The sequence below is a fragment of the Gallus gallus genome, chromosome 3, assembly GCF_016699485.2.
Source record: "Gallus gallus isolate bGalGal1 chromosome 3, bGalGal1.mat.broiler.GRCg7b, whole genome shotgun sequence".
Classification (NCBI taxonomy): Eukaryota; Metazoa; Chordata; class Aves; order Galliformes; family Phasianidae; genus Gallus; species Gallus gallus.
The window spans coordinates 2,894,757-2,908,728 of NC_052534.1; the positions used below are offsets into that span (position 1 = coordinate 2,894,757).

A 13,972-nucleotide genomic window follows, 5' to 3' on the forward strand; every position below is an offset into this window, starting at 1 on the left:
TAAGCCTCTTGGCTTAAGAGAGTAAAGCTAGGCACCGAGATGTCCACTTGGTTCACCACAGATTACCCCAGAGTTTTTTCTCATAACAATAAGCAAGATTTGAGCTGCTGAGGCAAGGAACATTTCTTTTTCATTTAAATTCTGCTCCAAAGTTCAGAAGCACTGATGGGTTTCTTACTCCCTAAAGCTCAGCATTTCCAAAAGAGATTAATGTTTCCGCTTGCCTTTTCACCTATTTTCATGAGTCATATAGCCCTGCCTTCCTGCCTCCATATAAAGATGATTCTGTTATTACAGTACTCAGCCAGCCCAGCCAGGAAATCCACTCTCATTAGAAATTCTGACGACCACAAGAGAGTGCTTTTGAGTTAAATAACAACCTTTACCAGGGGAGGAGAGTATTTTTGCTAAGATTGTTCTATCTTCCTATCTGCACAGCTAGGGCAGTTAAACACATCAGCTTCATCATAAAATCAGCCTTATAGCCAAAGCCAATGGATGATTCTGTTTACTTAGATGCAGCTCTTAGAACAAAACAGCTCTTGAATATCTTCTTGAATTCTCCCACAGGGAAAACCATTTACAAATGCTGAGACAAATTAACCAAAACCAAGATGTGACTATGCCCATATTTAAAACATGACGCAAGTCTGATTCTTCTGAAATCTTAAAGAGAAGAAGTAAATCGTGGGAAGCACTCTCCTAAGACAGAAGGACAAATAGCTGTCACCCTATGATCTGGATGTAAATATGGCTGAAAGAGTGAAGGCAGATCCTTGTCTCTCAGGATTGCTATACTTCCGTACAGTTCAGAAGACTGATGTCAGACCTGACATCACTAGCCTGTATAAAGGGTGTAACAGGCATCTATTGAATGTGTGCAGTACTATCATACTGACCTTGTTTAGGACAGAAAACTGCACTCAGCATGCTGTTTCTCCTAAAATCCAATGTCTGACCAAATCAGGTTGGTCCAACATGCATCTTGAAGTGAGTAAAACTCAACTCAGCTTCTCCTGTACAGTCTCCAGAGTTATTTTCTCTTTATTGTAGTCTTTGTGCATCAGAATTAGCCAATGAAGTGACTGAACTACTAAACAAACTCATGATACAATTAAAAACAGCATTTTGTACCTTTCAGGATGATTATCTGCCACCAAAGTTCTGCTGGTCTTTGAAAGCTGGTGCACAGTCTCAGCATAGTCTTCCACAGCCTGTTCCAGAATCTGATGTTTCTTCAACATGGATACCGCACTCTGTTCATCCTGTAATGGTGACAGAAAATGATGGTCCATTCTCCTCACTCCAGTGAAAGACTCCATAGCAAGTTCATCTTGTATGAGCAAAGAGCAACAGCCACAAAGATTTAGAAAGAACTACTCCAAACTTTCGATGGTTGTAAATTAACAACTGAGTTCTCAGTAAATGGTGGACACAGAAAGCAAAACAGTAAGTAAAAAAGAGAGAACTGCAACAGCTCCTCTGGGATGCAGAACAAAACCACATCAGCTGCAAATTGAGCACATTAAATTTCTTCTTCTATGAAGTTCTTTGTGTGTTTACACAACATTAGTGATTGTGCAGAGCTCAGAAAAGTGGAACAGTTTTAGGTACCTCACTGGTCAGGCTTTCCAACTACAGCCTGGATTAAGACAAGAAATCCTAACAAGCTCATGCCAGAGGGTTCTCCACCAAAGCATTTGGAAGCATTCTAATAAACACTTATCATGTGTTGAAAAGAAAAAAGAACACCAACATAAAAAACAACTCTCAATGTTAATTAATATTGTCAATAAGCCTTTTCATGAAAATATTTTTTGTTACCAACTACTGACATTAATAATCCTTTCCATTTGCCTTGCTTAAATATAAAAAGGGGCACAAATCTTTGTTCGCAGGAGGATGAACATGAAATGTGTTATACAAGTACTTAGCTGGGTTTTATTTTATCAAATATATGAACACAGCACACTTAGGTACCTGCCACACTATTAGAAAATAGGAGTTCAACTAGTCTGGTATGGTCTGATGCTGTTTTGATTTCACTGTGCCGAGACTAAGGACAGGACAGCAGCTGTGGCATCCACTGACTGACCACCAGGCCAGCTTTGCAGACAGCTGCAACGTGCTGTTACCAGTGAATCAGAACTGAGAGAAATCTTGATCTAACTGGACTGTACTGGTAAATCTCACTTTACACTAAAGGAAAGCACGCAGTTGCCATGCATAGTCTGAGCCTGCTTCACAGACTCTGCAGCAAGTCCTATCATCCACACTATCTGAGGTGTCAGAACCGACAGAAGAGGTGACCACTTGAGCTTTCAGAAGGGAAAGAGGTTTGTTTATGTTATCATTACATTGGTGACATACTAAATTATGTCACCTGCCCCCCTGTAGCTAAGCAATTAAAATCAAACTAGTGTCACAGTGGAGCTGCTCACCTTGGCTTTCTCTTCTGACATCATGTAAAGCTCCTGCTCACTCATCCAGGCCTCAGCCTCGGCAGCATCAAAGTAGTACTGCTGTGCCCGGTGAGACTCCTCCAGGCGTTTGTGGCGTTTCTCTGTCTCCTCAATTAGGAGGTTCCACAGCTGCTTCAGGTCTGCAAGTCTCTGCTGAATTGCTTCAGCATTAGGGCTACTGTCTGTGATAATGTTTTGACTCCTCTCAAAAATATCATCAATACGAGGCTGATGTCCTTGGATTTCTTTCTGAAGTGTCTATGAAGAAGAAACACAGCAAACAAATAAATAAATGCTGGTCAGGGCCCTCACCTCTGGAAGGGCAGTAAAACACATGCCCTCAGATCCTGGGGTTAAACTGGGGCTCTGAACATCAAGAGTGTACTGGAATATGCCATTCCTCACCACAGTCACACCACCACTGAAGCATCCATGATTTTGCCCCAGGTCTTTCTTTATTAAACTAGCCAGTGCTAAGGAGAAGTAACAGGGAGGGAGCCCTGACAGCACCTACCTGATTTTTCTTTATCAGTAGCTGCACAGTCTGGAGGTTGTGTCCGTGATCAGTAGATGTTGCTATAGGCATCCTCTCTCCAACCCACAACTGAAAGCAAGAGAAAAAGAGCACATCTGTTTTAATGCAATTCAATATACAGCTAGAACAACAGAGAGTGTTTAGGAGGTGCAAAAAGCAGCATTACTATAACATGCTATTGAGACATGATTGAAAGGTTTATCCTAAGCTCTGTGAAAGACGTGGGTTTCTCCTAGTGTTTGAGGAACGATATTTCTTTTGTACTTACAATTTCATCTTCCACGTCCCGGTTGAACTGGTGGATTTCTTTGGAGGCCAGCAGGTTTGCTTTTCTTTCATTCAAAGGTTCCAACAACTCCAAAAATTTCTTTTCAACGGTAAGGCGTTTACCATCTACCTCATCTGTACTCTTCCCTTCTTGACTTAGAGCCCGTGCCTGGCTTTGTAGCTCTTCTATCTCCTTCTTACGGACATCCATTTGATTCTCTAGCATCTAAAACAGAAACATGGCAAAAAGACTTCAAAAATAGGGTAAAAGCAATTTATAAAACTAGGGCATTTCTACAGGTTCATAAGAAGGAAGAACAGATGCTGGAAAGGGTTTATTGTATTAATAATCATTGTAGTATTTCTGTTGCAAAGTACAACGTTTAAACACAGATTCAATCTTTCACAACTGCAGCCACCTGACAGTATTCCTGTTATGCCTGTTTGTGCAAATCTGGCCAACATGGCGCAGATAAATCATTTCTATCAGTCGTTCACAAGTTATACTGAACAACTTCAGAGCATCACTAATTGCAGATGAGAGCTTCATCATTCTCTGCTGTCCTCACTGTCTTTACCGCAAGAAAGCAGGGACCAACAAGTACTGAACACATCTGGGTAGCACGCAGGCACTGGTGACTGGAGGACTACCACAGGAGACAGAAGAGATATTAACACGGGGAGGGAAGGAAGTACAAAGGAGTGATTGCATCAAGAAATTTATGGCTGATTTAGTTTTGCTTTTTCTTAAAGATAAATTGAGCTAGAAAGAGAAAGAAAAGATTTTTTTCTAAACTGAAAGGATCTCCCATCCTCTCCTCTGAGTGCTGGTAGGTGCTCAATGCCTGTTCTGTAACCTGTGCTCTCTTTACCTGCTGCTTCTTCAATAGGATGTTGACACTGGTGAGGTCTTTTCCGTAGTCATCTGACTGAATTTGGCTCTCCAAACCATTCAGCCACTTATCCAAATCAGCACAGCTCTGGGTAAAAAGCTCCGCCTTGTTTGCATCAAAGAGACGCTGAGCCTTGGTCTGAGTAGTGGATTCGAGCTCTTCCCACATTTGATGAAGACCTGTTAGCTTTTCTTTCACTACAGCTTCAGTCTCTGGTTTCTCTGCAATGAGCTGCATTCCCTCCTGCAACGCAAAGAGCAAGCAAAATGGTTTCTCCTCAGGAGCACTCACAGACAGCTAGTGAAATTATTCCAATTAGCAAGCATTCAGGATTCTTCATCTGCTGGCAACATCAACCACTCACTTTCTATCTCCAATTATCCAATGACTCTTTCCAGAACAACATCTCCCACATCCTTCTGTTGCAAGGAAGAGAGTTTTCTGGCAACAGGAAGGTCAAGCAACACCTCTTTTCTTGTCCCCACTACTCATGTGCCTCTGTGGGACTTCCTGGGATGCTGCTTGGACTGGAGTGGGGCAGGCTGCCCCGCACACCTGTGTGACAGAATGGGAGCTCCAGCTGAACAAGCTGCCCACCTGCCTTCTCTGGGACACCTCACCAAGGGAGCACTGCAGATCCAGTGTAATGCTGGGAGAGGGAACTTATGTCATGAAAATGGAGCTGTGTAACTTAAGGGGGATATGTCAGTGGGTCACAGCAATTACCATGCGCTTAAGCTAGTGTCAGAGAAGAACACGCTCCCTTGGAAAGCAGGACACAGCAGCAGAACACTTGGACTTCAAATATATTTTTATCAATAAGGAGATTCTATTAGCTTCGGAAACTCTTTATTTCTCATTATACTTCTACCTCTGCAGCTAGGTGGTGCTAACAATGGATGAATTTCTCTGATGTGAACACTACTGACAGCCCAGAACACTTACTAGCGGTGACCCTGAAAACATTAACACAGTGATTGTCAGCTGTGACTCAATACAAAACTTTGGTACTTCACTGCAATCTGATTTTTCAGAGGTAAAGAATGAGGATGTACTAGCATTACTAAAAAAGTACATCCAGTACCAAGATCAGCCTTTTAATTACACCATTAAAGGGTATTGCTATTTGCAGATCAGAGAAAAACCTCTAATGGGTTACAGAGTGCCAAAGCAGGAAAGGAAATAAGCAATTAAGCTAACTTACACTGAACAGAACCTCACTGTCAAGACTAAAGACAGTTTAATTTTCTTTCTTAGTTTTCCAAAGTTGTACATGAGAAATTGGTGGGAAAAAAGTACAGCTCATGACAGAATATAAAAGCCTTCACAATAAGTTGGTGACACGGAGCTGTGAATCTATTAATTAATTACAAAACTGGCTGTACTTTACCTCTGACATTAAGTTGGCATGTGAAAAGGCTGCCTGAAATTCCTGAAAGAATGAAAACCAACACGGCAGTATGCATGTCTACATTTATCTATGTTCAGTTATTTCCTGGCCAGTACTTGTCCTTTATTAGCTCAAATCACAACATTTGCCCTTTTCAATTTTGGGGTATGAAAAGTAGGTTCTACCTTACTCCTAACAGGTAAGAATGATAAGATAAAATCAAACTGTCAACTTAGCCTTTATGTGTTCTGTGAATGTGTCTTGGATAAAAATATTTACGATGGATGAGGAATAAAACAGGTTAGCTGGAGACAAAATGAGACAGATAGTTATCTTACAGTAACAAGACCCCCTTTTGACTTATCTGAACACATGATACAAGGGCCAGTCCTGCAGAGGAACAGATCTACTCTTTGTGCATAACTGGCTCTGACACAGACGGGGCACGTTTTGGACATTCTTTAGTTACCTTTTCAATCTTCTCCAGCCATTCTTTGTTGGATGCAAGTTCTGCCATAAATGCCTGATGCTTCAGCCATTTGCTGTGCAGGTTTCTTGCCTCGTCGTAAGACATATCCTGGGCTGTAAGCATCTTCTCATTGATCCAGAGTGAGAGCTGAAAAAGAAAACACTCAGGTGTTCGTGACAATATTTGTAGCAGGAAATAATGCAAACTATCAAAACGCATGGGATTCACAGACTGTTTTTACTCAGGATTCAGTCAAGGATCTGCCCCTTTAACAATTAACATCCATCTCTGACATATAAACAACCCCAAACCCAGACAGAAAGGAACCAGCTCCATCACAAGCAATATCAAACACGCAGGTCTCCGCCAGCTCAACAGGAAAAGAAGCAGGGACACATCCTATTCTGTGGCCACAGTGTACTTCCATGCTGTTCTTCCCTTGCAATATTATTCATTGTGCTTGCTACTTGAGATGAGGACCTGAATGTCACCACCACGCCCCTGTGGAGCCTTACTGGTTTCCCCAGGACACAGTAGAAGTACACACAAATGGAGTGGCATGCCCAAGACACTCATCAGAATAACACAGAGCCTTTTATGGAAACACTGAATGAGAATAAACATGGTAGTTCTATTCACATTAAAAGCCTTAAGAATAAAGATAGTTTTAGACCATTAATTCACACCACATTTTAGCTTTCCCCTACCATCTTTTCTTTACATAGGTTAAATAAACACTTGAATTTGCTTATTTGTCTGGCCTCCAGCAGGATTCTTGGTACTAAAGACATTCCTATTGTCATTACATAAAATCCAAAGCTGACTGTGTTATGATTTTCCTCAAATAAAAAGACAACGAGAACAATTCTCAGATCAACACTGGGGAAAAATCAATACTTTATAAATAGCTCATTGGCCAAGGGCAAATGGAATGTGAGAGTGATCATAGCAGCCAACATCCAATTTCCTCTTACAGTGAGTCTGACTGCTCAATATGTTTCCTAGGTGTGGATGAGAAAAAACACTCATTGAATGCTTATGGACCTTGCAAAAAGATTTAATTTCTGCATATATAAAGTTGTCTGCCAAAGAGGAAAATGTCAAAACAAACCTAAGCTTTTTTCCTACAATAGCACTTCTGTGATGCACGCTGTCTTGCTGAGGAAGCAGCCTGAGCAAAAAGAGTAACAGAGCACGGGCAGGACTTGCCATTCCCTGCTAAGTGCTCACGATACAGGACAACAAATTCATTTGGATACACAGAGTTCTTAAAATTGTCCCTTAGGGGTACTATTGAGTTCTACAAAAAGGGAAAAATCAAAGCAATTAAAAAAAACCCAAAAACCAAAAAACTAAACCATCAAAGAAACTCATTTGATTTTGCTTTCAAGTCTAAACAGAAAAATACTCATGTTAATGAAGACGTCCGTAGGCTTCAAAGATTACAGGTAACAGGCTGCCAGGCTACTTAACAGTCACAGGCTACATCAAGGATTGCTGTGCAGCCTGAAACAAGGGGCTTTACTCCTGCCTTTCTAGCCAGAAGACAGCTGCTGTAGTCTGAAAACTGCACTGTGCATCTTTCATTGTTTGCATTCACTCAGCCACTGCATTAAGCCTTCTGAGAATTTGAAAGTGCTTCCTAAAGAAAGGCAGTAAGGTCTGTTCAGTGGATGGGGTCAGCTGAGACATGGACGGATGGAGGCATGCAGTCAGCTGGTGGTTGCCAGGATAAAACCCTCAGCTCTGACTTTCACAGTGCTATTATATTCCTTCTGATAACACAGAAGTGTTAGACAAAGCACTTCAGGGGTGACTATTAAAATCTGTTTTTTGAAATGAGTATGGTCCCTGCAAGTTGGTATCTTCAGCTCAGGATAAGGTTTAAAAAAATAATACAGTCATTTGCTAAAACAGTGCCTGAAGTTTGGGGTACTTATTTACCCAGGAAAACATGAGCCAGCTGCTAATGCCAGCAGACCGAGCTTTAAGGCCAGCACACCCAGCAGGCAGACGTTTTTTTTTTTTTGTTTTTTTTTTTTTTCCTAAAAGCAGCACCCCAGGATTAGGTGTTCCAGTGTATCTCCTAGCAAAACAAAAATCTGCTGCACTTTTCTTCGCCTGTGACCCAGAGCTAAGCTTTATCACAGCTGAGCTGTTGTTCTGAGCATTCCCTGCCATCTCAAGTACCACCAACCCTGCTGATCGCCTCGCTTCCAGCCAGGGGCAGGATGCAGAGGGGCAGGAGGCCACAATTCATCATGGAGGGCTGCTGATGAAGGCAGCTGCCCAAGGAAGGGAGCGCACTACAGAAAGCATTCAGCCTCTCCCCGCATTGAGGGCCCCCCCGAATACAGCAGGCAGGAAAGATGAGGGATCAGTGAAACAGAACTGATTCAAATCTGCCTGCTAACAGCACTCAGCTTCCTGGTCAGAGGTAATGGAAGAGCAAAAGGCGAAGTACTCCTCTGGCTCCCATCCCTCCCTGGGCCCTGTAGGGCACAGTGCTGGCAGCCGTGCTGGAAGTGGCAATTCCTCTGGCCCAACGCAGGTATCTGTAGGCACTTTGTAATCCCACCAATACAAATCCTACATCTCATCATGGCTGTTCTCTCAGAAAACAAACATTCAATTGTCATCGTGGCTAATATCCTCTCAGAAAGGATTGGAGAAATTTATAATGTTTTGATACTGTACATTCTATCTTTGAAAAGCTCAGTCGAGACATCCAGACTTCAGTGGCTGGAGAAAAACAATCAAGAGAAAAGGCATTCAGGTGGCCAGACACTGGAGCTTTTATGTGTCCCTTTTTCTTTCAGGGACTCTGAGGGGGGGGGGGAGGAAAAACCCTAGGGAACACCACATTGATACAGAAGCTAGAAGAGCTCCAAGAGCCAGGGGGATTTTTGTATTAGAAATGTTACAGAGGAAGGAAGAATCTGTTGCTAATAACAGCAGAATTTTAGCTAATCTGTCATGTTTTTACTACCAAGGAAGGAACATTTAAGCCAAGTTTCTGGTCAGTTACGCAATGCAGGAAGACAGACTGCATCTAGGCAACCAAGCAGTAAACATCATCTGCCCAGTTTGTGAGCATCATCTTGTATGGTTACTTGTACGAAATCCCAGCTGTGGGGCAATTCCAGTAAGACATGCTGCAGTGACTTCCAGTCTCCCATGGCTGGCTAGAACATAAGGCTAATGCAGTAGCTCTTGAAGCTAAAAGCATTTTCCCCACAGTCACCTTTCTTTGCAGGCTTCAGGTAGGGACAGCCAGCTTTTAGTGCACGTCACAGGCAAGGCCTGTGCCATCCTCAGTACCTGTCAGTACTGCAGGAAATATCCTAAAAATTACTCACTTAATTCCTCACACTAGGAACAAGGCTATCTGAACTGAAAATGTTGCCTTCAGAGTGAAGAGTCCAAGTAAGACACCAGAAAATCTGGAAAGGATTTCTGGTTTTGATTTTTTTTTAAATGTCATAGTACTTAACAATCTTAAGCACATGCAAACTACCAGGTAAATCACACATTAAAAACCACCCCCATCACATCTGCTCTCCTTTTTTCTAAGCATCTATTTTTCTGACTAGAGTTCTGTACAAATCACTTGAAGAAATATCCTAGATCAGGCCAGATATATATGCGTAGCCCTAGAAAAATTCTAAGTATGAGACTTTAGTCTAATCCCACCACATTCTGGTGATTAACTTATACCACGGATGGAAAAAAATCAGTTTACACAACAAACAGGTTAACTTTTGCAGGGATCTGGGTGTCTGGATTTGTTTTGTTTTTGTGAATTGTTTACTCCATACTAGATACCACGGGATGACTTGATTGCAAAATATTGACTATCCCAAACATATGGGGGGGTAAGGATGCTCTTCTGCAGGACACGGCTAATAGTGATACCACTGAAAGGAGATAATTTACCTCTTGACAATCCTGAAGAAACTTCTGAAGATCCCTGTTATCCTTCAGTCTCATCAGAAGCTCGCTGGCTGCTTCACGGTTCTTCCTATGTCTAGCCAAAAAAATAACAGCAGAGAAGAAGTCTTGAAATAGGCATTCCATGCAAAATTGTGTTGCTCATTTTTGTAGCCCCTCCGGAATATGTATATTGCATAAGTATATGGCACATCTTCAGCTGCCTTTCAAACAAAGGGCATGTTTGAAGTTCAGATACGAGTGTGTTATTTAGTGTGGTTACTTAAGTTCAGCACGTATCTGTTTCTGTGACCAGTTAAATACACAGGGAAAGTTTTGAAATCAGCGGGATTTCACAAGTGTTATGTACAGAATTTGGAGCATTAATTTCAAGACCACAGGAAAGTTCAGACTGTTTGCCAAAAAACATAAGAAAACAATCTTCAAAACTGCAGCAATGGGGCCTCATGCTACGGAGCCTTTGCACGGTGCGTATTTGCTGTAATGCACTTCATAATATGCCTCTTCGATGGCTCTGCACCTCCTTCAGGTAACAAAGCTGCAGTTGTTTATATAACCTTCCAAATGCTGTACTTAACAAAACTGACATGACATGGTTACATATTTCTGCCAATAGAAGCATTATGCACCTTGGAATGTATTTCTCTGAGCATTTAACACTTACTAGAGAGGAAATCCAAAGGTTAGACACAAAGCCCTATGTTTAATTTGTTAACTGCATCCCCTTGGAGGACGAACTGTGCTCATCCCAATCCCACAGGACATGGTGGGCTCTCCCAACAGACACAGTGCCTGATGAGCCCATTCCCCACATAGTACTGAACGCGTTTTTGACTGATGCCTCATTTGGAATAGGTACCCCTGTAATTCAGCAGCTTTGTTATTTATATGGCAATGTAGATGGAGGGGGCAGAGTAAAGATGATGATTTTTATTTATTGCTCACTGTGTAAGATTTGATTATACTCATTGTGCATGGTCTAAAATTAAAATGCCACTGTGCTATGTAATAGAATGAGATTAATAAGGATAGAGAGTTGGAAATTATTTTATATGGTGCAACTTATAAGATGATCTCAGAATGTAACAGCAATTGCTAAATAAATCCATGTTAGCAGAAGTCTCCAGAGGCTCACAATGTTCTTGACGGCTATAAGTTACATTGACAACAACTGGCTTAATGTACCACTTTTCCTGATCTACAAATCACCAGAGCAAGCTCTCTGGGAAGAGAGCAGTGACTTCAGAAACACAAGGATAACCTGGGGATAAGTTCTACGTAAAAGCAAAAGGGTTGCAGACAGAAGAATAGGAGAGAACTCTATAAAGGACTGTAAACGGCTTCTCTATTGTCTCAATACAAGCAGCATCTGTGTAGCTGTAGCTGTAATCAGTGGAGTTATAGATCAGATGGCAGGGAAGACACATGCAACTGTCAAAGCAGGAGGCTGGAGTCCAAGCCCCAGTAATCCTGATGTTTTGGCAGGTGTTATAAGAGAGTACAAAGGAAAGGACACACAAATTGTGCCTTAGGAAAAACCACTGTAAGGTAGCTAACTGAGTGCATTTGATTCAGCTCTTTCTTGGCTCATTTACATATGTTTGGGCAAATACAGTGCATTACTCTGGTTGCTAAAATGAAGCAAGGAATTGTTTGAGTGATTCTATCATGATGATCTCATAGATTTAAGGGTGGATTACATTCTAGACTCAAGTATTCTGGAAAGGGCACAAGTTGTGAAACTAAGAGAAGAATTTTCATGACACTGACTTGAATAAAGAATGAACAGGCAAGTTTGTATGTTGAGAAATCTGGAGTTTAAAAAAACTAACAAGAATATCTCCCCCAGAGTGCTGGAAACACCAACTTCATGAACTCTGAAAGGAAAACATGCAGAGAAATAATATAGACGATGAAACACTTTTGTTTTTTTTTTTCTTCAGTGAAATAAATCTGATCTTGGGTGCTCAGCGCTAAGTAACTAAAAGCTTGTTTCTTTGTCCAAGGTGGCCTGGAGCGAGACTGAGTGATGAGTATTCTCTGATGAAGAACAGAGTCCAACTGTGGCAAGGTCTCAGCTGGATATTTGAAGATGTGATTGGGGTATTTGGAGGATGGACACTGCTGGAACAGGAAGGAATTCCTGTCCTTTCATCAAAGAATTGATATGTTTTTTTCTTAATGGGAATAAATGGCCTTAAGAAGCCATTGAGTATATTCTCCTTACGCAGACTGGATATATCTAAACATCATTAATTCCTTGTCCAGGCTTTCCCTAAATCGTTCTTTAGGAGTTCCAGCAACATATTCCAGAATTTTCTTACAGTCACGCTGCTTCCCTGGCTGCACATGAGCCTACTGGGCACAGTGGGGCTGCAAGATGGCCCAAACTGCAGCTCTGCCGAAGGCCACAAGCACCGCGGCGTCTCTGGAGGTGGAGGAGAGCTCAGAGCTTCATGCATGCAGCTTGTTAACAAAGATTGTTCAACTGCTGATTGCTGCTGTTACTGCTGCTGTAAAAAAGGAAAAGTCCTTTTTTTCGAGAGGTGTGCAGCAAGGAAGGGCCAGGAACCCAGATCCTGCCACACTCAGGGTTATCAATGAATGCTCTTATTGATTTGCTAGAACTGTTTTGGAAGAAAATCCCACACTAGCACAGAATGGTTTGCTCTTCAGATTCCAGTTACTTAGAATGACTGCTTGAATTCATCTGCTTTCTCAGGTAAATAATCACATATATTGCTTAAATTATAGCAATGTCCAGGTTTACATTAAATAGGTACTTTCCTCTGTATATACTGATGAGGCAACCTCAGATCCAAATATCCAAGCTAAACTAGACCTACAAGGAAAACACAGGGCAGGAAACAGAGCATGGGGTGTCTTCCTTTTCTGGCAACAATATGAAGAATCTAAAATAGGAAAATGATGTATGTTCAGCATGAAGATGTGTCTGACTGAAATTACTCCAAGAGCAGAGGACCAAAATTTGCCATAATGCTCCCAGGCCGTTTCTTCAGAGGCCCATGAGAAGGTTAACAATGCTGAAAACTGACAACATCTCTTGTGGTTAAACTGTAAACCTGTGGGTTTCAAAGCCTCTACTAAATCTTACACAGCATGAATGCTACTGCCTGTTAAGAACACTGAGATATATGCATGGCAGTTCTAACTTATTTAATTGTTCCAGCAAACAGCAGGCATTCTCTCTTGTGAATGAGCAAGGAGAAAAAATTACTTCACTTCTCTGTTGAGTAGAAAGTTGTACAAAGACAAAACTTGGATTTGCCACTGTCTTTATGGCAGCATAACTGGATCTTGCGTGCCACAAGCATGCTGATGGCTTGCTCCAATTCACTTTCTTTCCTTGTGGTAGCTTTATTCAAACCCATCTTCTCCTTCTCTTGCTTTCTCCGTGTCCCTATTCCCATTTATTTTAATTTTGATCTCCACTAAAAGATAGTGTAGAAGTTGTATCTCCTACCACACTGCTCCACTCAGCTTCTGCAGTCTCTTCTCCTTCCTTGGCCTGATGCCCCCCATGCCTGTTGAGGTGGTAAGCCCTTGCCCTGAAATGCTGTCTGCTCTCTCAATGGACAGTGGGTTAGCTCACAAGCATTACTGTAAAAAAAACCCACTATTAACAATATAAAAAACTACAAAGAGCACGGGAAGCATGGAGCCACTGCACATATTTGAGTTTGTTTGGCTTTGTCTTTTGCTATAACAAAAGACAGGAGCTTGGTTGGGAGAGCAATTTTTTGTAAAACCAAAGAGGCTTCCTTTGCTACCACTCCCACTACACCCAACCCTAAGGCTTTGTTCTTGAGGCTTATCAACCTTACAGACTGGGAGAGCAATCACACGTATTTCCTGGATAGCAGTGCACTGGATGGTTTTTGCAGCACTCTGCATAAATAGCTTTGGAATTGAGGAAATGCGTTGAAAACAAAAGTGAGCTTAAAAAAAAAATACAGCCTCTAAGACTCAACCATCCTTCTGAGT

At 41.7% G+C, this 13,972-nt stretch overlaps 1 protein-coding gene across 15 annotated transcripts in view; it reads right to left on the reverse strand.

The window, feature by feature from the left end:
* The window catches only part of SPTBN1 (spectrin beta, non-erythrocytic 1), a 122,903-nt gene that overhangs the window by 20,108 nt on the left and 88,823 nt on the right, over positions 1–13,972 (reverse strand). For all 15 annotated transcript variants that reach the window (NM_001199425.3, XM_046938672.1, XM_040696983.2 and 12 more), the window contains 7 exons: positions 9,953–10,043; positions 6,017–6,163; positions 4,137–4,400; positions 3,266–3,490; positions 2,977–3,066; positions 2,442–2,720; positions 1,135–1,265 (listed from right to left, as the gene is read on the reverse strand). In NM_001199425.3, the coding sequence (NP_001186354.1) occupies positions 1,135–1,265; positions 2,442–2,720; positions 2,977–3,066; positions 3,266–3,490; positions 4,137–4,400; positions 6,017–6,163; positions 9,953–10,043 (1,227 nt within the window). The remainder of the gene's footprint in view (positions 1–1,134; positions 1,266–2,441; positions 2,721–2,976; positions 3,067–3,265; positions 3,491–4,136; positions 4,401–6,016; positions 6,164–9,952; positions 10,044–13,972) is intronic.